The following is a 23,142-nucleotide window of genomic DNA, read 5'->3' as shown; positions in this document are numbered from 1 at the left end:
CTGGACTTGTGCATGTGACATTAAAACTTGAAACTTGAAACTTAACAAGTCAATGAGTGACACAGCAAGACTTTGCACTGTTTTTGAAAATGTTGGTTTACCTGACAGTTTTTACTATTGGTGTATGTTCCTGAAGATAAAGGGGAAGACCTCTGAGTGCCACCGACCTCTAATGCTTGGCTATGTCTGTGGTCTGCATAAAAAACATTGGTTCGAATTTGGGACTCAAATATTTGTGCAACACTTGACAAAGTTACACCATACGCAGGTAACCCTGGTCTGAGTGGAACTTCTACTGCAGGAATGTTTTAACCAGGCACCACACAAATGAGGGTGGTGAAACATTTCCAACATCGCTGTTAAAAATGTATCAAAGAGATGACAACTACCCATACATCAAGATTTACAACCATTTAAATTACACCATATTACCAATAATCCAGCAAATCAACTGTTGTCAAGATGTGATTAGTTTGCTAATTTACCTGCTCATCTAGGCTCTCGAACAGGGCTTTCATCTCCTCTCCAAGGCACCTCCTTTGCAGTGATACATCCTGATTAGGCCTCTTGCATTGTCTTCCAGGGCTGTGTGGAGAGTTGTGTGCAGATCAACTCAGGTGATTGTTTTGAATTCAGCATAAACCTGCAAAACTAAATGAGAATATGGAGATAAAATTAGTGATAATGTACAATTGCACAAAGTATATTTACAAAATACCTGTAGAACTCACCTGGTGCTTCAAGAGGAGGCTTGGCCATGTCAACAATCCCTTTTCTCCTGAGGGACAAAGTCAGGTCCATTTTAGTATTGACCAGATTCATGTTAACGTTCCTCTTCTTGAGTTCTTCTTCAAGCCAAGCTCTCTCCATTTAGTCGAGCAGGGTGATCAGGAAGAAAGTTGATCATCCCTGCCCTTCTGGGTTTCTTGACTGTTCCATTCTGATGCCCATCTATGTGTCTCCAGTTGATCTCTACTTCAGAGCACCCTGCATAGCATAGTTTCTGAACTAGAACTACTAGCACTAGAATTAGAACTTGCAGTGCCGACAAAGCATGAATCTCTTCTCTCCTCATGACCTGATGGAGAAACAAAAGCACAAACAAACAATTTAGCTTAAAACTAACCTTATGGGGAAGAAACAATTAGCTGATATTACACACTTGCCCTCTTTAAAGCTTCAGGCTTTATACAGTAACCTTATTGCTTCATTTTGTCATGGATTCAGCCGAGGCTGCTCCTCCTCCTTGCTCGGGCAGGCTTCGGCGTTCGTCGTCCCCGGAGTACTAGCTGCTGCCGATCGATGTTTCGGTGTTTGTCTTGTTTGGTCTTTATTGTTTACACCTGTTTCCCATTATGTTGGATTGTATTCCCTATATTAACCCCTGTCTCTCATTTGGTTATTTTGTGTGTGATTGTTCGTTTGTCATTCCGGCAGTTTCTTGTATGTACGGGTCTTTGTGTTTTCCTCCCTGTTTTGGAGGTTTGTTGTTTTGTACGTTTATTTTACAGTAAAGAACGTTGCCAGCCGCTCTGTGTCCTGCATTTGACTTCGCTAACCGCATACACGTCGCGTGACAGAATCACACACCAAGACATGGAGTCAGCAGGAGCGGCGGTGCCAGATGGATCACTGGAGGAGCGCGTATCACAACAAGAGCCGCCATGGAAGGGGTGATGAACACCTTGGAGCGATGGGAAAGAGGAGGTTTGCCCACACCTCCTCCGAGGATACCACCACCATCAGCTATACCCATCGCCTCACCTCCGGAGTCCAGTGGGATTCGGCTCTCGCTCCCGAGGGCTTATGATGGCACCGCGGCCTGGTGTCAGGGTTTCCTGCTCCAAGTGGAACTCTACATGGCAACCATCCACCCGATGCCCTCGGGATACGAGAGCGTGGCCGCCCTCATCTCCTGTCTGTCCGGCAAGGCACTGGAGTGGGCCAACGCCGAGTGGGGGCGAATAGACGCCGCTACATGTGCGGAGTTCACCCGCCGCTTCAGGGCGGTGTTCGATCATCCCCCAGAGGGTAAGGCGGCGGGTGAGCGTCTGTTCCACCTCAGACAGGGGAAGAGGAGCGCGCAGGAGTTCGCACTGGACTTCCGGACTCTGGCTGCCAATGCGGGATGGAATGAGAGGGCCCTCATCGACCACTACAGGTGCAGCCTGAGGGAGGACGTGCATCGGGAGTTGGCCTGCAGGGACACCAATCTAAGCTTCGATCAGCTGGTGGACATGTTGATTCGCCTAGATACCCTGTTGGCTACCCGCGGACGTCCGGAGTCGGGGCCGTCCATTCCATCCCCCAGCACTTCCGAGCCGAGCCCTATGGAGCTCGGGGGTGCTGGTGCTAGGGAGACCAGGAGAGAGACCAGGAGAGACACACTGTGGTTCGGTGCTGGGGAGGGTCTCCTAGGAATCGAGGCAGTAGGCCGCGCACTGATGAGTCATTCCAGGTGAGTAAGCACCCAACTCACCCAGAGCTCTCTGTTGTACATATGTGTATTAAAGTTGTGTTTCCCACCATGCACATTCCTCCTGAGTATGCCGATTTGGCACTCACCTTCTGTAAAAAGAAGGCGACTCAATTACCACCTCATCGACAGGGGGATTGTGCGATAGACCTCCAGGTAGGAGCTGCGCTTCCTCGTAGTCATGTGTATCCCCTGTCTCAGGAGGAGACGGCAGCTATTTAGACATACGTCACCGAATCTCTGAGACAGGGATACATACGATCGTCCACTTCTCCTGCGTCCTCGGGTTTATTTTTTGTGTAGAAGAAGGATGGGGGTTTACGCCCGTGTATTGATTACCGTGGTCTCAATCAGATTACAATCAAATACAGCTATCCTCTTCCTCTGATTGCTAGTATGACGGAGTCATTACACGGGGCGCAATTCTTCACAAAATTGGATCTCAGGAGCGCGTACAACCTGGTGCGCATTAGGGAGGGAGATGAGTGGAAGACAGCGTTCAGTACCACTTCGGGTCACTATGAGTACCTCGTCATGCCATACGGTTTAATGAATGCTCCTTCAGTCTTCCAATCATTTGTGGATGAGATTTTCCGGGATTTGCATGGACAGTGTATGTAGTGGTGTATATTGATGACATTCTAATATACTCCGCTACACGAGCCGAGCATGTGTCCCTGGTGCGTCGGGCGCTTGGTAGACTATTGGAGCATGACCTGTATGTGAAGGCGGAGAAATGTCTGTTCTTCCAGGAGTCCATCTCCTTCCTAGGACATCGGTTGTCCGCAACAGGGGTGAAGATGGAGATTGCCAATTACGCACGGCTGAAACGCGGTCAGACTCCTACCACGGTGAAGGAGGTGCAACGGTTTTTGGGTTTTGCCAATTACTACCGGAGGTTTATCCGGGGCTTTGGACAGGTAGCAGCTCCCATCACCTCCCTGCTATGGGGGGGCCCGGTGCGTTTGCAGTGGTCGGCTGAGGCGGACAGGGCGTTTAGACATCTGAAGGACCTGTTCACCTCGGCCTCGGTGCTGGCACATCCGGATCCCTCTTTGGCGTTCCAAGTTGAGGTGGATGCGTCCGAGGCGGGGATCGGTGCTATACTGTCTCAGCGCTCGGGCACGCCTCCAAAACTCCGCCCCTGTGCTTTCTATTCTAAGAAGCTCAGTCCGGCGGAACGCAATTATGACGTGGGGGACAGGGAGCTGCTAGCGGTGGTCCAAGCCCTGAAGGTGTGAAGGCATTGGCTTGAGGGGGCTAAACACCCTTTTCTCATTCTGACTGACCATCGTAACCTGGAGTACATCCGGGCAGCGGAGACTGAACCCTCGTCAGGCTAGGTGGGCCATGTTTCTTACCCGGTTTGTATTTAAGCTCACTTATATCCCCGGGTCACAGAACGTTAAGGCAGACGCCCTGTCCTGACGTTATGACACAGAGGAGAGGTCCATTGAGCCCACTCCCATACTTCCGGAGTCTTGTCTGGTGGCACCGGTGGTGTGGGAGGTCGATGCGGACATCGAGCGGGCGTTACGTGCCGACCCTACTCCCCCAGAGTGTCCAGAGGGACAGAGGTACGTGCCGCTCGAGGTCCGTGATCGACTGATATATTGGGCTCACACGTCACCCTCCTCTGGTCATCCTGGTATTGGTCGGACAGTGCACTGCCTTAGTGGGAAGTACTGGTGGTTCTTCCTGCTCGGTGTGCGCCCAGTGTAAGGCACCTAGACACCTGCCCAGAGGGAAGTTACAACCCCTACCCGTTCCACAACGGCCGTGGTCTCACCTATCGGTGGATTTTGTCACGGACCTTCCCCCCTCCCAGGGGAATACCACGATCTTGGTCGTTGTGGATCGGTTTTCTAAGGCCTGCCGTCTAATTCCTATGCCAGGTCTTCCTACAGCCCTACAAACGACCGACGCCCTGTTTACTCACGTCTTCCGGCACTACGGGGTGCCTGAGGATATAGTGTCTGATCGGGGTCCCCAGTTCACCTCTAGAGTCTGGAGGGCGTTTATGGAACGTCTGGGGGTCTCGATTAGCCTTACCTCGGGTTTTCACCCTGAGAGTAATGGGCAGGTGGAGAGAGTAAACCAGGATGTGGGTAGGTTTCTGAGGTCCTATTGCCAGGACCGGCAGGAGGAGTGGTCGGGGTATATCCCCTGGGCAGAGATAGCCCAAAACTCACTCCGCCACTCCTCCACTAATCTTACGCCTTTTCAGTGTGTGCTGGGTTATCAGCCAGTCCTGGCACCCTGGCATCAGAGCCAGATCGAAGCCCCTGCGGTGGATGAGTGGTTTCGGCGCTCGGAGGAAACATGGAACGCTGCGCATGTCCATCTGTAGCGGGCTATCAGACGGCAAAAGGCGAGCGCCGATCGCCACCGCAGTGAGGCTCCGGTTTATGCACCGGGAGATCGGGTCTGGCTCTCAACCCGAAACCTCCCCCTTCGAAGCTGGGTCGGCGGTTTGTGGGGCCATTTAAAGTCCTGAGGAGATTGAACAAGGTATGTTATAGGTTACAACTGCCCATTAATTACCACATTAACCCCTCATTCCATGTGTCTCTCCTCAGGCCGGTGGTAGCTGGTCCACTCCAGGAGAATGAGATACGAGAGGCTCCTCCGCCCCCACTAGACATCGAGGGGGCTCCGGCGTACTTAGTCCGTTCCATCATGGATTCGAGGAGTCGGATGGGGGGTCTGCAGTATCTCGTGGAGTGGGAGGGGTACGGTCCGGAGGAACGGTGCTGGGTGCCTAGGAGGGACATCCTAGATCCCTCCTTGTTGAGGGATTTCCACCGTAGTCATCCGACTCGCCCTGCTCCGCGTCCTCCTGGCCGTCCACGAGGCCGGGGTCGGCGCACGGCTGGTGCGGCGCGTCAAGGGGGGGGGGTACTGTCACGGATTCAGCCGAGGCTGCTCCTCCTCCTTGCTCGGGCAGGCTTCGGCGTTCGTCGTCCCTGGAGTACTAGCTGCTGCCGATCAATGTTTCGGTGTTTGTCTTGTTTGGTCTTTATTGTTTACACCTGTTTCCCATTATGTTGGATTGTATTCCCTATATTAACCCCTGCCTCTCATTTGGTTATTTTGTGTGTGATTGTTCGTTTGTCATTCCGGCAGTTTCTTGTATGTACGGGTCTTTGTGTTTTCCTCCCTGTTTTGGAGGTTTGTTGTTTTGTACGTTTATTTTACTGTGTTCAGTAAAGAACGTTGCCAGCCGCTCTGTGTCCTGCATTTGACTTCGCTAACCGCATACACGTCGCGTGACACATTTTAAAATCTTAAAATCTTTGACCATTCAGAATCAATATAAGAGCATGTAATTTTAACTTTTGGTCAGTCTGTTCTAACAAGCTGAGTTCAGCCAGCTCAATCATTTAACATAGTATTTTATTTATTGGATTTCAGTTAGTGTTGTAGGCAAGGTTTCTAGTTTCAATTTAGTTTTGGGTAAGTTTCAACAACCTTTATAAAATAAAATAAATCAATTCCACAAAAAAGTCCTTAAATGGATTCCACTAACATACTACAGCACGTGAATCGCAAATAGTTTCCCAAGCAATTCCTGAACAATTCATCAGCATTCTGCAACCAAAATGGCAGCCGTCATTAAACACACAGCCCTGTCAGACATAGTGTTAGCTAGCTTACTAGCAACCATGCCAAATATTAGCTAGCTAGCTAACAAGTCTACAGCCATGCAGCAGCAGAAGATACCAAAACTGATTAACACGAGCAAACATTACAGTTAGTCAGTTCCACTTACCGGTACATCGATGAATCTTTTCTCGGAATAGTCAAATCACTCTGTAGATTTCCACCTTGATTTCAAGCTCCTGTTGTTCAACAAAGTACCACAATGTCTTGCCTGGAAATGTCAAAATCCAAACTCGCGCCTCGCGCCTCTCGCGTCAAATATTGAATGTGAGTGCGCCATTCCAAAAAGTGTGACAGCACCCACTAGTGTCTGTTCAGGCCCAAAAATATAGCATATTTTCAGAGGAATTTCACAAGCATAATATGTTTTCTAAATTAAACCCACACAAAAATGTTGCCACAATTTTGTTATTTTAGCTTCCCCAACATTTCATTAGGTGGCGTTTTTACAATGTACCTCTACCGTTCCCAGAGTAATTGTGTTCGTGCCACATTCAACATATTCAACGGAGCACTGCTGTAGCTAGCAGCAGTGGAAGTATACACGCTAACATAGTAAATAACAGAGCACACACTGACATGCTCACACGCAAAAATTAATATACTTAAAGGGGTACAAACATTTGTCACTGTATTGGTACCCTGTAAGGTATGTCAATTGTAGCATTAGTTATACAGTGGGGGAAAAAAGTATTTAGTCAGCCACCAATTGTGCAAGTTCTCCCACTTAAAAAGATGAGAGAGGCCTGTAATTTTCATCATAGGTACACGTCAACTATGACAGACAAAATGAGAAAAAAAAATCCAGAAAATCACATTGTAGGATTTTAATGAATTGATTTGCAAATTATGGTGGAATATAAGTATTTGGTCAATAACAAAAGTTTCTCAATACTTTGTTATATACCCTTTGTTGGCAATGACACAGGTCAAACGTTTTCTGTAAGTCTTCACAAGGTTTTCACACACTGTTGCTGGTATTTTGGCCCATTCCTCCATGCAGATCTCTTCTAGAGCAGTGATGTTTTGGGGCTGTCGCTGGGCAACACGGACTTTCAACTCCCTCCAAAGATTTTCTATGGGGTTGAGATCTGGAGACTGGCTAGGCCACTCCAGGACCTTGAAATGCTTCTTACGAAGCCACTCCTTCGTTGCCCGGGCGGTGTGTTTGGGATCATTGTCATGCTGAAAGACCCAGCCACGTTTCATCCTCAATGCCCTTGCTGATGGAAGGAGGTTTTCACTCAAAATCTCACGATACATGACCCAATTCATTCTTTCCTTTACACGGATCAGTCGTCCTGGTCCCTTTGCAGAAAAACAGCCCCAAAGCATGATGTTTCCACCTCCATGCTTCATAGTAGGTATGGTGTTCTTTGGATGCAACTCAGCATTCTTTGTCCTCCAAACACGACAAGTTGAGTTTTTACCAAAAAGTTATATTTTGGTTTCATCTGACCATATGACATTCACCCAATCCTCTTCTGGATCATCCAAATGCACTCTTTGGATGCACGCTTTGGATAAAAGCGTCTGCTAAATGGCATATTATTATTATTATTATTATTATTTCTTCAAACCAAGCTGCTTACCTATTGCAGATTCAGTCTTCCCAGCCTGGTGCAGGTCTACAATTTTGTTTCTGGTGTCCTTTGACAGCTCTTTGGTCTTGGCCATAGTGGAGTTTGGAGTGTGACTGTTTGAGGTTGTGGACAGGTGTCTTTTATACTGATAACAAGTTCAAACAGGTGCCATTAATACAGGTAACGAGTGGAGGACAGAGGAGCCTCTTAAAGAAGAAGTTACAGGTCTGTGAGAGCCAGAAATCTTGCTTGTTTGTAGGTGACCAAATACTTATTTTCCACCATAATTTGCAAATAAATTCATTAAAAATCCTACAATGTGATTTTCTGGATTTTTTTTCTCTCAATTTGTCTGTCATAGTTGATGTGTACCTATGATGAAAATTACAGGCCTCTCTCATCTTTTTAAGTGGGAGAACTTGCACAATTGGTGGCTGACTAAATACTTTTTTCCCCCACTGTAGGTACACTACATAAGGCTGCATTTACACAGGTAGCCCAATTCTGATCTTTTGCCACTAATTGGTATTTTGCTGTTTGTACCTTAAGAGCCAAGTGTACTTTATAGCCCACAGCTACAAAAGCATACTTTTAGAAAAGGTACACATTTGCCCTTTTAGGGTACCACCACAATGACAAAGCCATTTGTTCCTTTTAAGTGGCAAAAATGTACCTCTTCTCTATAAATAAATAAATAATAAATAAATTGGTCATTTAGCAGACGCTCTTATCCAGAGCGACTTACAGGAGCAATTAGGGTTAAGTGCCTTGCTCAAGGGCACATCGACAGATTTTTCACCTAGTCGGCTCGGGGATTAGAACCAGCGACCTTTCGGTTACTGGCACAACGCTCTTACCCACTAAGCTACCTGCCGCCCGCTCTATAACAAGTCCCTCATGTTTACACGCCTCTCCGCCATCCCACTTCTGACACAAATGTAGCGAATTTGGGGGTAGCCCCGACCAGGACTTGAGTCCAGTGACTCTCAAACCATCAACTTCACCATTACGCTGAAAGGTCCGTACCTCTTGACAGGGTTGCTTAGTGTTTGGTTAAGGTTTCTATAATATTAATTACAACTCTTTATTGTCACATGCCCTATTGCAAGCCTTTATAAAGACTTCAGAACTGTCAGCAGAAATGCTCAAACTTTAACATTCCCATAGACCACTTAAACTGGTACAACACTTCCACTCATGGGTGGCCAAGAATAACTAACTGAAAGCCAAGCCCCCACTAAGCCACACCTCCAATATCATGCTAAATAAAGGTACAGATCAGTACCATCACCGTACACCTTTTTTTGAGTGTGTGATGATTGTACCTTTATATTCAAAATATTGGGTACAAAAATGTGCCATTATACTAGATTATCCACACATGTACACTAAAAGGTACTGAACAGCACCATGTGAGATCATATGTATACCTCTGGAGGTACATTGTGTATTTGATCTTTTTGTACCTCAGGGAAAAATCCTGTAGCCTAACCGTACCATGTTTTACTGAGTGCAGTCACATACACACGCACAACATACAATATTGTTCGTAATTAGAGGGCATCAGCCAGCACTGTATTTGTGTACTGGACAATTTCAACTGTATTTGATTTGTGTAGTCCATATGGAAAGGTCATGGACGTCAGTGCAATAGTTAGAGAGAGCGAATAGAGAAAGAGGGGGGAGTAGAGACCCAGACACGCATACACACACACACACACAGTGGAGAGAATTTTCTACATATTATTATAATCTTCATGCACAATCTGTTTATTAAAACCACCCCTCCCTGAAGCATATGGTTAATAAATGTCTATTCAGATCCAGCTCAGCCAGCCAGTGTGTGATTAAACCACACGCACGCCCACAGACTAATGTACTGTAGGTATACGTCCCAAATGGCACCCTATTCCCTACATACATTTTAGTCATTTAGCAGACACTCTTATCGAGAGCGACTTACAGTTAGTGAGTGTATACATTATATATATATTTATTTTTTCATACTGGCCCCACGTGGGCATCGAACCCACAACCCTGGCGTTGCAAACGCCATGCTCTACCAACTGAGCTATATCCCTGCTGGCCATTTCCTCCCCTACCCTGGACGACGCTGGGCCAATTGTGCGCCGCCCCATGGGTCTCCCGGTCGCGGCTGGCTACGACAGAGCCTGGATTCGAACCAGGATCTCTAGTGGCAGAGTTAGCACTGCGATGCAGTGCCTTAGACCAATGCCCCACTCAGGGGTTAGTGCACTACTTTTGAGAATAGGGTGCGATTTAGGAGGCAGCCTAATCTAGGAGGAAATGTTAATATCCACTCATTCTGGGAGAAGAGAGGAGATACAGTTGAAGTCGGAAGTTTACATACACCTTAGCCAAATACATTTAAGCTCAGTTTTTCACAATTCCTGACATTTAATCCTAGTAAAATGTCCCTGTTTTAGGTCAGTTAGAATCACCACTTTATTAAAAAAATGTGAAATGTCAGAATAATAGTAGAGAGAATTATTTATTTCAGCTTTTATTTATTTCATCACATTCCCAGTGGGTCAGAAGTTTACGTACACTGAATTAGTATTTGGTAGCATTGCCTTTCAATTGTTTAACTTGGGTCATATGTTTTGGGTAGCCTTCCACAAGCTTCCCACAATAAGTTGGGTGAATTTTGGCCCATTCCTCCTGACAGAGCTGGTGTAACTGAGTCAGGTTTGTAGGCCTCCTTGCTCGCACACGCTTTTTCAGTTCTGCCCACACATTTTCTATAGGATTTAGGTCAGTGCTTTGTTATGGCCACTCCAATACCTTGACTTTGTTGTCCTTAAGTAATTTTGCCACAACTTTGGAAGTATGCTTGGGGTCATTGTCCATTTGGATGACCCATTTACGACCAAGCTTTAACTTCCTGACTGATGTCTTGAGATGTTGCTTCAATATATCCACATAATTTTCCTTCCTCATGATGCCATCTATTTTGTGAAGTGCACCAGTCCCTCCTGCAGCAAAGCACCCCCACAGCATGATGCTGCCACCCCCGTGCTTCACGGTTGGGATGGTGTTCTTCTGCTTGCATGCGTCCCCCTTTTTCGTCAAAACATAACGATGGTCATTATGGCCAAACAGTTCTATTTTTGTTTCATCAGACCAGAGGACATTTCTCCAAAAAGTACGATCTTTGTCCCCATGTGCAGTTGCAAACCGTAGTCTGGCTTTTTTATGGCGGTTTTGGAGCAGTGGCTTCTTCCTTGCTGAGCGGCCTTTCAGGTTATGTCGATATAGGACTTGTTTTACTGTGGATATAGATACGTTTGTATCTGTTTCCTCCAGCGATTGATTTTCACTTTTCGCACCAAAGTATGTTCAACCCTAGGAGACAGAACGCGTCTCCTTCTTGAGCGGTATGACGGCTGCGTGGTCCCATGGTGTTTATACTTGTGTACTATTGTTTGTACAGATGAACGTGGTACATTCAGGCGTTTGGAAATTGCTCCCAAGGATGAACCAGAATTGTGGAGGTCTTCAATTTTCTTTCTGAGGTCTTGACTGATTTCTTTTGATTTTCCCATGATGTCAACCAAAGAGGCACTGAGTTTGAAGGTAGGCCTTGAAATACATCCACAGGTACACCTCCAATTGACTCAAATGATGTCAATTAGCCTATCAGAAGCTTCTAAAGCCATGACATAATTTTCTGGAATTTTCCAAGCTGTTTAAAGCCACAGTCAACTTAGTGTATGTAAACTTCTGACCCACTGGAATTGTGATACAGTGAATTATAAGTGAAATAATCTGTCTGTAAACAATTGTTGGAAAAATTACTTGTGTCATGCACAAAGTAGATGTCCTAACCGACTTGCCAAAACTATAGTTTGTTAACAAGACATTTTTGGAGTGGTTGAAAAACTAGTTTTAATGACTCCAACCTAAGTGTATGTAAACTTCCGACTTCAACTGTAAGAGAAGTGGTATACAGTAAGCAGAGACATACATACAGAGTTTGGCAAACTGAGTTTAGGACTTTATTATGTCATACTTTGTGGTGTAGTTGGTAGAGCATGGCACTTGCAACATCAGGATTGTACGTTCAAATCCCATTGTGGTGGCCACCCATACAAAAATATATGCACACACTGTAAGTTACATTGGATAAAAGGCATATATCATGATTTATTTATTAGTTAACTTAAATTTGTATAAACTTTTATTTATTTAGGTGAATTTATTCAGGCCCTGATGACAAAAATGCAATTAATACAGCTAAAAAATTTAAAATACAAGACAGTTATAAATACATTACAACAAGTTATAATAATCAATTGAAACAATTGTACACTTAATTGAACTCATTTAACTTCCCTATCGGTACGAGGGAACCCAGGTGTAATTTGTTTTGTAAGGCATTCCATAACTGTGGTGTATTAAAACTAAAGGTGGATTTACCAAACTTTGTGGAGACAAGGGGGACCTCGAGTTAACCAACCCTGCGAACGGGTTTGGTATCTCATTAATTTGATATTTCAACAGCGAAGTGAGGTATGTTGGAAGCTTGTGGAGCAGAGCTTTGTAAACAAGAAGGGAGTAATGAAGTGAAATACTGGACTTTAGTGAGGTCCAGCCGACCTTCTGATACAGGATGCGGTGATGAGTATTAAAACTGTCACCTGTGATAAAGGAAAGGGCGCTATGGTAGACGGCATCCAAAGGTTTAAGAGCAGTGGCTGCTGCATTCTGGTAAATGGTGTCACCATAGTCAAGAGCTGGCAGGAAAGTTGACTATACAATCTGCACTCTCCATGAACTCCCATTGTTCATGGAGAGGCAATATCTATTTCTTAAAAAGAAGCCCACTATAAATCTTTTAATTTTTAAGTAGCTCATCAGAATGTTTTTTATACGTTAGATATTTATCAATCTTACTAAGCTATATGGAATTGTTTTAAGAAGGTCATACCAACGATAATTTACCTATTTTATTTTTTATTTTAAGACCCCTTGAAGTATCAAAAAAAAGATATGTACAAATTATTTGCAGAACAATTATTTTTGGCCTTACTGCTATTATATCATACAAATGCATTGAATAACAGATTAACTTAATGGAACAACAGATAGTCCCCAAAAAATATCAAAAGGAAGTTTGTTCTGAAGTGTCTATCCTATATCTGAGAGATATAAGAAAGATCAGGAAACATCTTATATTATGTATTTAACCCCTTATTTTTGTCACTAAATAGTCTACTAAGCTATATGGAATTGTTTTAAGAAGGTCATACCAAGGATCATTTAGCTATTTGATTTTGATCAGGAAACATGTTTATATACAGTATCTTTTCTTTCTTTCTTTTTTCTCTTTTTTTTTTTTTTACATGTTTTTGGCATTAAACAGTCTCCATATATACTTCCATTAATTTTTTCAACTCGTACTGGGGGACCTTCAGACGAGTCTTGTGAGACCTGTGGGCATTCTAGAGGAAAACAACCGACATGTACATGTCCGTGAGAGTCTCGCCTTTGCATATTAGTGTGTGACAGAAGTTGGCAGATCGGCTGTACCGTCTTCAGACGAGTCTCCTGACACTTGTGGAGGTCGTAGAGCAAATCGGAGAACACCATCGTGTTTGTGAGAGTCATCTTTCCATACAGGGGTCATAGTGGTTTGTAGGCTGTTCGGACGATTACGTGAGAAGACCAATTTTCAGGATGTCTCATGGTCTGACAAACACCGCTCTAGCTCTGCCACCTTTCACCGCAGATTCACCGCGGATTGAGACACAGATTTATGCGGGGGCGCAACCATTGTAGGCTAAGGGTTAACGTGTCTCCCCCTCTTCATCTACACTGATTGAAGTAGATTTAACAAGTGACATCAATAAGGGATCATAGCTTTCACCTGGTCAGTCTATGTCATGGAAAGAGCATGTTCCTAATGTTTTGTACATTCAGTGTATATATATATATATATATATATATATATATATATATATATATATATATATATATATATATATATATATATATATATATAGAAAGTAACACAAGGAATAAGTCACGAGTAGAGAAGAGTCTGTTGCTAATTTTAGAGAAAATAATAAGTAGAATGGGATGTTTGAGCATGCTACCTCTACATGGGCAATGGGTACAGTACATTCTCAGAGTGTATAATATGACTCAACAGTCACTGTCCTCTGCTATTCATTTCAGAAATAAAGAATGGACATTGGGATATTTCCTGTGCCTATGATGCCTACTCCCTACTGTATCTATATGGGTGATGCATACTTTATATCTCAAACAGTAAGAAACTAAGTTCCCTCCTCAGGAAAAATAGTTATGCTAATATAATCTAAAGAGATATTCTGCACTAATACATTTTAGAGATAGAGAACTTAAGCTATAGAAAGTGACATTCTCCTGTGTATTCCTGACCATTGTATCTCTGCATGATCGATGCATCGCTACATCCTGAGGTATAGGGAGAAATCATGCTCTTCTCACAGTAACAGAGATTGGGATTACATGTGATTCACTACGTCAGCTGCTGTTATGCACTAAACAGTATTTGATATTGATTTCTATATACATGAATGTTGTATGTTATACTGTCATTGATTGTTACTCTGTGTCTACTATTTATATATTTGTTTATGATTGCTGTCCTCATGATGTGCAAATCTAATTCCATTCATTCATTCATTCAGACTACACAACAAAAGGCTGCAACATGCAGCAGAAAAAAAAGCTGCATAGCCGTGTTAACAGCCCCCTTCCCCTCCCCTGTAATATGTGACATTTAGATTTTATCCAATGCGACTTAAGAGTTTTTCCAACTGAGCTACAGAAGACCAAGATGGAGCAGTAGAGATGGAGACGACCAACAGAGGTGGAATACAATGACTGCATACTAACCGATGCAGGAGCTCCCGTCGATCAGGTAGGAGCCATTGTCATGGAAACCGTTCCTGCACTCACAGTGGTACCAGCCCGGCAGGTTGACACAGCGGGAGTGATTGTGGCACTGGATCAGGCCCTCCGCACACTCGTCAATGTCTGGGGGAAACACACAGCATATCTGATGCAATCAGCATTATTATTAGTTTACCTAATCTACTGTATCTGTAATTCTATAACATTTGCACTTGAGGCAATCCCAACTGTCTCCTGATTGTTACAATCAGTGGTGACCCGTCATTCAGGGCTGGTGGGGCAGAGCCTGTTTTGAGCCCCACCTGTTTAGCTAAAGAAGAAAACATTGTTGGGTTGCCTGTTTTGCATGTCATTTTGGCATTAATACGTGTCACATATTAAAGCTCAATTTTAGTCTCATCTGACCAGAGTACCTTCTTCCATATGTTTGGGGAGTCTCCCACATGACTTTTGGCGAACACCAAACATGTTTGCTTATTTTTTTCTTTAAGCGATGGCTTTTTTCTGGCCACTCTTCCGTAAAGCCCAGCTCTGTGGAGTGTACGGCTTAAAGTGGTCCTATGAACAGATACTCCCATCTCCACTGTGGAGCTTTGCAGCTCCTTCAGGGTTATCTTTGGTCTCTTTGTTGCCTCTCTGATTAATGCCCTCCTTGCCTGTTCTGTGGGTTTTGGTGGGCGGACCACTCTTAGGTTTGATGTGGTGCCATATTCTTTCCATTTTTAATAATGGATTTAATGGTGCTCTGTGGGATGTTCAAAGTTTCTGATATTTTTTTATAACCAAATCCTGATCTGTATTTCTCCATAACTTTGTCCCTGACCTGTTTGGAGAGCTCTTTGGTCTTCATGGTGCCACTTGCTTGGTGGTGTTGCAGACTCTGGGGCCTTTCAGAACAGGTGTATATATACTGAGATCATGTGACAGATCATGTGACACTTAGGGGCGGCAGGTGGCTTAGTGGTTAAGAGCATTGTGCCAGTAACCGAAAGGTTGCTGGTTCTAATCCCAGAGCCGACTAGGTGAAAAATCTGTCGATGTGCCCTTGAGCAAGGCACTTAACCCTAATTTCTCCTGTAAGTCGCTCTGGATAAGAGCGTCTGCTAAATGACTATAAATGTAAAAAAAATAAATGATCATCTCTACATTACCGTGTTATGATGAGCTTTATGAGAAAAAAATGAAACATAATATACAGTGGGGAGAACAAGTATTTGATACACTAATTTCTCCTGTAAGTCGCTCTGGATAAGAGCGTCTGCTAAATGACTAAAAATGTTTAAAAAAAATAAAAAAATAAAATAATTGATTGCACAGAGCAAAGGGGGTGAATACATATGCACGCACCACTTTTCCAAATGTTTTGAAACATATTTTTTTCATTTCACTTCACCAATTTGGACTATTTTGTGTATGTCCATTACATGAAATCCAAATAAAAATCCATTTAAATTACAGGTTGTAATGCAACATAATAGGAAAAACGCCAAGGGGGATGAATAGTTTTGCAAGGCACTGTAAATGATGTAATATGCCAGGGAGATATGTATACTGTAGCTAAGAAAGTAATACTAAGTGTATGTTGTGTAGTAAGCTGTTAGTAGCCCATGTGCCTCACCCTAATAATTTGGTCCCTTTCCTCCTCATAACTTGGCCTACTGTTCTGACTTGGTGGTGCACATGTAGCCTATAGCCTGTTTTAGAGTAATGTCATCATTTAATATTGTAAGAGTTTTAATTGTCTGCTTATATGCCCCCTTTATTTATCCTACGGTTCTGAGTTGGTGTACAGGGAGAATACTGTAAGAACGGCCCATGTTCTGAATTATGTCGCTGTACATTTCAAAAGTGCTGAACAAATAGTTATATTGACTATGTCCGTCCATTAATGTCTTAATTGAAATTACAGATTGCCTCTTATCCGCTCGTCGTTCCCTTATTCCATAGTTTGCACATCTCAATTATCAGTAGAAACAACATTTGTTCAAGCAAGTCAGCCATATCAGCTATGTTTTTTAAAAAGGGTGTAAATGTGGCTGAATTAACTGTTTCGCTGCCAGACAAGGCTAGACCCAGCTCTGCTGTGAGGGTGTACGCGGGTGAGAATGACTGGCTGGCTGGCAACGAGCATATCGCCTGTCCCGTTTGAGCTACAGTCATGACATTTTGTACATCTATGCATCTCCTCATGAGTAACCTAACGTAGCAGATGTAAAAGAAACACCTGAAACTAGATCCCCTACATACTGGTCTTGACGAGAAGAAAAATAACTGTCAGGGGAGGTTCTCTTTCTGCACTTTTTAACCAATCCAGTAAATGTGAAGGAGGAGTTAAGATGGAACGTCGCCTTGTTAATGTCCAAAAGCAGAAGTCACATAACAGGCTCTCTTCCATTTCCCCTGAAAACCGGAACATCCGGTTGTTGGGGACTTGGCAGAGGCTACCTCATGAGCAACAACTTTCCCATAAACTCGGCCCATTACATTCTCCGCAAATTATACTTTTTGTCCCACACCAAACTTTGAACAAGAATATCTCCTGTCCCTTTTGAGCTGGAGTCATGACATCTTTTAATCCAGGCAACATAAGTCTGAATAATTTTCACTAATTGGCCCAAGGGTGGGCGCTGGATCATTTGTGGAAAACAATTATTTCCACAACACTACGATCATGTCACCTCAAGAGCTTAATTAAGGGTATGAATAGACCGGAAACATACACACGCTTGCACTTTATCACACAAAATCTCTCTCTCTCTGTCTCAATATTAATAGCCTTACAGGGAAAAAGATCATCTCTACATTACCGTGTTATGATGAGCTTTATGAGAAAAAAATGAAACATAATATACAGTGGGGAGAACAAGTATTTGATACACTGACGATTTTGCAGGTTTTCCTACTTACAAAGCATGTAGAGGTCTGTAATTTTTATCATAGGTACACTTTAACTGTGAGAGACGGAATCTAAAACAAAAATCCAGAAAATCACATTGTATGATTTTTAAGTAATTAATTTGCATTTTATTGCATGACATAAGTATTTGATCACCTACCAACCAGTAAGAATTCCGGCTCTCACAGACCTGTTAGTTTTTCTTTAAGAAGCCCTCCTGTTCTCCACTCATTACCTGTATTAACTGCACCTGTTTGAGACTCCAACCTCTCCACAATGGCCAAGAACAGAGAGCTGTGTAAGGACATCAGGGATAAAATTGTAGACCTGCACAAGGCTGGTATGGGCTACAGGACAATAGGCAAGCAACTTGGTGAGAAGGCAACAACTGTTGGCGCAATTATTAGAAAATGGAAGAAGTTCAAGATGACGGTCAATCACCCTCGGTCTGGGGCTCCATGCAAAATCTCACCTCGTGGGGCATCAATGATCATGAGGAAGGTGAGGGATAAGCCCAGAACTACACGGCAGGACCTGGTCAATGACCTGAAGAGAGCTGGGACCACAGTCTCAAAGAAAACCATTAGTAACACACTACGCCGTCATGGATTAAAATCCTGCAGCGCAAGCAAGGTCCCCCTGCTCAAGCCAGCGCATGTCCAGGCCCGTCTGAAGTTTGCCAATGACCATCTGGATGATCCAGAGGAGGAATGGGAGAAGGTCATGTGGTCTGATGAGACAAAAATTGAGCTTTTTGGTCTAAACTCCACTCGCCGTGTTTGGAGGAAGAAGAAGGATGAGTACAACCCCAAGAACACCATCCCAACCGTGAAGCATGGAGGTGGAAACATCATTCTTTGGGGATGCTTTTCTGCAAAGGGGACAGGACGACTGCACCGTATTGAGGAGAGGATGGATGGGGCCATGTATCGCGAGATCTTGGCCAACAACCTCCTTCCCTCAGTAAGAGCATTGAAGATGGGTCGTGGATGGGTCTTCCAGCATGACAACGACCCGAAACACACAGCCAGGGCAACTAAGGAGTGGCTCCGTAAGAAGCATCTCAAGGTCCTGGAGTGGCCTAGCCAGTCTCCAGACCTGAACCCAATAGAAAATCTTTGGAGGGAGCTGAAAGTCTGTATTGCCCAGCGACAGCCCCGAAACCTGAAGGATCTGGAGAAGGTCTGTATGGAGGAGTAGGCCAAAATCCCTGCTGCAGTGTGTGCAAACCTGGTCAAGACCTACAGGAAACATATGATCTCTGTAATTGCAAACAAAGGTTTCTGTACCAAATATTAAGTTCTGCTTTTCTGATGTATGAAATACTTATGTCATGCAATAAAATGCAAATTAATTACTTAAAAATCATACAATGTGATTTTCTGGATTTTTGTTTTAGATTCCGTCTCTCGCAGTTGAAGTGTACCTATGATACAAATTACAGATCTCTACATGCTTTGTAAGTAGGAAAACCTGCAAAATCGGCAGTGTATCCCCACTGTACTTCTAGGGTGATTACCATACAGACAGCACCAGACAGCATCGTCATGGTACAATATGTTTGCCGGGTGTGTGTACACAGGAGTACGCATAGGGAAATCACTATGCTACACAGCTTTGAGTGATTCTGATCCGATCTTTGACTGAATATAAACAAATCAAAACAGGAGGTAGATGTAGCCGTACAACACACGGCATAATTATTGAAATGTTATGGTCGCACAGCCTATTACAAGACAGAAGGAGTTATTCGAACAGAAAGGCTGTCATATCTAATGATTTTAAAGCAGTTATCAAAGGGCAACTATGAGTATCTGGGATTCAAAATATAAAATATTGTTAGGCTTGTAATAAATGTGTCGATTTGTATTTATTTTTTAAACAGAAAAAGTTACAATACGTTTTATATGCATTTACTGTACAAGTCTAATCCTTTCGGGTTAAGTGATATTCATGCATCTTTACAAAATATAGCATAAGTTCTACAGCATAACATAAGTGATTATTTTCTTTATTTGTTTTTATTTTATTTATTTAACTTGTATTTAATCAGGAGAGCCCATTGAGAGAAGGGTCTCATTTTCAATGATGACCTGAGGACAAGAAATTCAACACAAACATTGCAAAAATAATTAACAAATAATAATAACACAGGTAAAAAAAATGTTTTTACTACAATTGTTGACAACAATACATTTTTACATTTAATCAAAACAAATGCAATTCTCATTTAACAAATTCAACAGACTCCTAAACTGCGCTAGCGACACCAGGGAATCAAGACACAGGTTATTCCAAAAATGAGGGGCATTAAAACTGAAGGCAGATTTACCTAATTCGGAACCACGAGAGTTAACCAACCCTCTGATCGGGATTGGTAACTCATGGATTGGTAACTCATGTTTTTATATTTCAACAACAAAGTTAGGTAAGTCGGAAGCTTGTGTAGTAGAGTTTTGAAACAGAAAGGGAATAGTGAAGTGATCTACGGGACTTTAATGAGGACCGGCCAACCTTTTGATACAGGATGCAGTTATTCGTATTAAAACGAATTACCTGTGATAAAGTGAAGAGCACTATGGTAGACGGCATCCAACGGTTTAAGAGTAGTGGCTGCTGCATTCTGGTAAATTGTGTTAAAATAGTCAATAACTGTCAGGAACGTTGACTGTACAATCTGCTTCTTGCTGTTTAGGGAGAGGCAAGATCTATAAAAATAAGGCCACTTTAACCACTGGTGGGAATAGACCTACAGTACCATTCAAAAGTTTGGACACACCTACTCTTTCAAGAGTTTGTCTTTATTTTTACTATTTTTTACATTGTAGAATAATAGTGAAGACATCAAAACTATGAAATAACACATATGGAATCATGTAGTAACCAAAATTGTTTTAAACAAATCAATATATATTTTATATTTGACATTTTTCAAATAGCCACCTTTGCCTTGATGACAGCTTTGCACACTCTTGGCATTCTATCAACCAGCTTCACCTGGAATGCTTTTCCAACAGTCTTGAAGGAGTTCCCACATATGCTGAGCACTTGTTGGCTGCTTTTCCTTCACTCTGCGGTTCGACTCATCCCAAACCATCTCAATTGGGTTGAGGTCGGGTGATTGTGGAGGCCAGGTCATCTGATGCAGCACTCCATCACTCTCCTTCTTGGTCAAATAGCCCTTACACAGCCTGGAGGTGTGTTGGGTCATTGTCCTGTTGAAAAACAAATGATAGTCCCAGTAAGCCCAAACCAGATGGGATGGCATATCGCTGCAGAATGCTGTGGTAGCCATGCTGGTTAAGTGTGCCTTGAATTCTAAATAAATCACCGACAGTGTCACCAGCAAAGCACCCCCACACCATCACACCTCCTCCTACATGCTTTACAGTGGGAACTACATATGCGGAGACCATCTGTTCACCCACACAGCGTCTCATAAAGACACGGAGGTTGGAACCAAAAATCTCCAATTTGGACTCCAGCCCAAAGTACAGATTTCCACTGGTATAATGTCCATTGCTCGTGTTTCTTGGCCAAAGCAGGTCTCTTCTTATCATTGGTGTCCTTTAGTAGTGGTTTCTTTGCAGCAATTAGACCATGAAGGCCTTATTCACACAGTCCCCTCTGAACAGTCGATGTTGAGATGTGTCTGTTACTTGAACTCTGTGAAGCATTTATTTGGGCTGTAATTTCTGAGGCTGGTAAATCTAATGAACTTATCCTTTGCAGCAGACGTAACTCTGGGTCTTCCATTCCTGTGGTGGTCCTCATGAGAGATAGTTTCATCATTGCGCTTGATGGGTTTTGCGACTGCACTTGAAGAAACTTTAAAAGTTCTTGAAATGTTCCGTATTGACTGATCTTCATGTCGTAAATTATTGATGGACTGTCATTTCTCTTTGCTTATTTGAGCTGTTCTTGCCATAATATGGACTTGGTCTTTTACCAAATAGGGCTATCTTCTGTATACCCCCCCTACCTTGTCACAACACAACTGATTGGCTCAAACGCATTTAGAAGGAAAGAAATTCCACAAATTAACTTTTAAGAAGGCACACCTGATAATTGAAATGCATTCCAGGTGACCACCTCATGAAGCTGGTTGAGAGAATGCCAAGAGTGTGCAAAGCTGTCATCAAGGCAAAGGGTGGCTATTTGAAGAATCTCAAATATAAAATATATTTCGATTTGTTTAACACTTTTTTGGTTACTACATGATTCCATATGTGTTATTTCATAGTTTTGATGTCTTCACTATTATTCTACAATGTAACCATTTTTAAAAGTAAAGAAAAACCCTTGAATGAGTATGTGTCCAAACTTTTGACTGGTAGTGTATATGGATAGGGCTAAATGTAAATGTTTCTTACAGAAAATTACGAAAAGCATATGTATAACTATGGTATCAAATGAAAGGGAAAGGTTTGGAGATAATGGGGAAATTAGACCAAAAGGTGAGTACACAATAGTTCACCTGACAAGACTGAATCCAACCATTACACTGTTGATTCATTTGCATTTTATATTTACTGTACTTTCGCCACATTTGTTGATAAAGAAATCTGAAAATACTCTGGATACATTCAGTAACATAAAACTATTCCTGGAAAATGTGGGGTAGGTGCAGCATAAGACAAAAAAATTACCATAGGTTTGAGTGAGAGGACTAAGTGGCCACACACCTCTCCAAAATGTGCACAGTTCCTGAGCAATTGTAATGCACTTTTATGACTCAAAGAAGAGTCTTCAACTATAAGGGATGGATAGAAATGTACATAATGGGTACCTGGAGGAAAATGGGGGAGGGTCATGCTCTTTCAATTTCAGTCAAGGGAAGGGTTTAGTATTTTTTTTAAATCTAGTCCAGGATCATGTAATTTGTAATGGATGAAATTGCAATATTTCTCAGTGTTTTAGAATTACTTGCTTAAAAGGCTATATATCGATGTGTGCCTGATGCTGCCTCTCATCTCTGATTCTCTGCTGGGCGTACAATATCAAGTGTGCCTATAGGCTATATAATGGCACCGGAGAAGATGTCCACCGTTTTACAGCCCTCTAACCAATTGTACTATTATGTGTGTTTTTCCGCATTATTTGTAATTTATTTTGTACATAATGTTTCTGCCATCGTCTCTTATAACCAAAAAGAGCTTCTGGATATCAGGACAGCGATTACTCACCTCGTATTGGACGAATATTTTTTCTTCAACGAGGCGGCCGCGAAGGATATCCTTTCAGACACCCGACAAGGCCCAAATCCCCGTCATTCGTATGAGGAAGAGACAGAGATAGCGTGGACGTAGGTCGGGGTGCCTTTTAAGGATCCGACGGCGAGCAAGTAAACTGCCTCTCCCATCAATCCTATTAGCCAATCTTCAATCATTTGAGAATAAATGGGATGACCTAAGATTACGGTTATCCTACCAACGGGACATTAAAAACTGTAATATCGTATGTTTCACCGAGTCGTGGCTGAACGACGACATGGACAACATACAGCTAGCGGGCTATACGCTACATCGGCAGGATAGAACGGCTGACTCCAGTAAGACAAGGGGTGGCGGTCTGTGTATATTTGTAAACAACAGCTGGTG

General features: G+C 43.1%; 1 protein-coding gene across 1 annotated transcript in view; it reads right to left on the bottom strand.

Annotated features, from left to right (window-relative positions):
• LOC311111696 (protein kinase C-binding protein NELL1-like) overlaps window positions 1–23,142 on the bottom strand; it is a gene marked incomplete at its 3' end in the record, with an annotated part of 508,863 nt that overhangs the window by 22,211 nt on the left and 463,510 nt on the right. The window contains exon 16 of the mRNA XM_084154490.1: window positions 14,629–14,769. Coding sequence (XP_084010616.1) covers window positions 14,629–14,769 — 141 coding nt within the window. The remainder of the gene's footprint in view (window positions 1–14,628; window positions 14,770–23,142) is intronic.

The sequence above is a fragment of the Coregonus lavaretus genome (genome assembly GCF_964263955.1).
Source record: "Coregonus lavaretus genome assembly, chromosome: 37".
Lineage (NCBI taxonomy): Eukaryota > Metazoa > Chordata > Actinopteri > Salmoniformes > Salmonidae > Coregonus > Coregonus lavaretus.
Note: the sequence above shows the minus strand (reverse complement) of the source record. Positions and strands in the feature narration are given on the sequence as shown.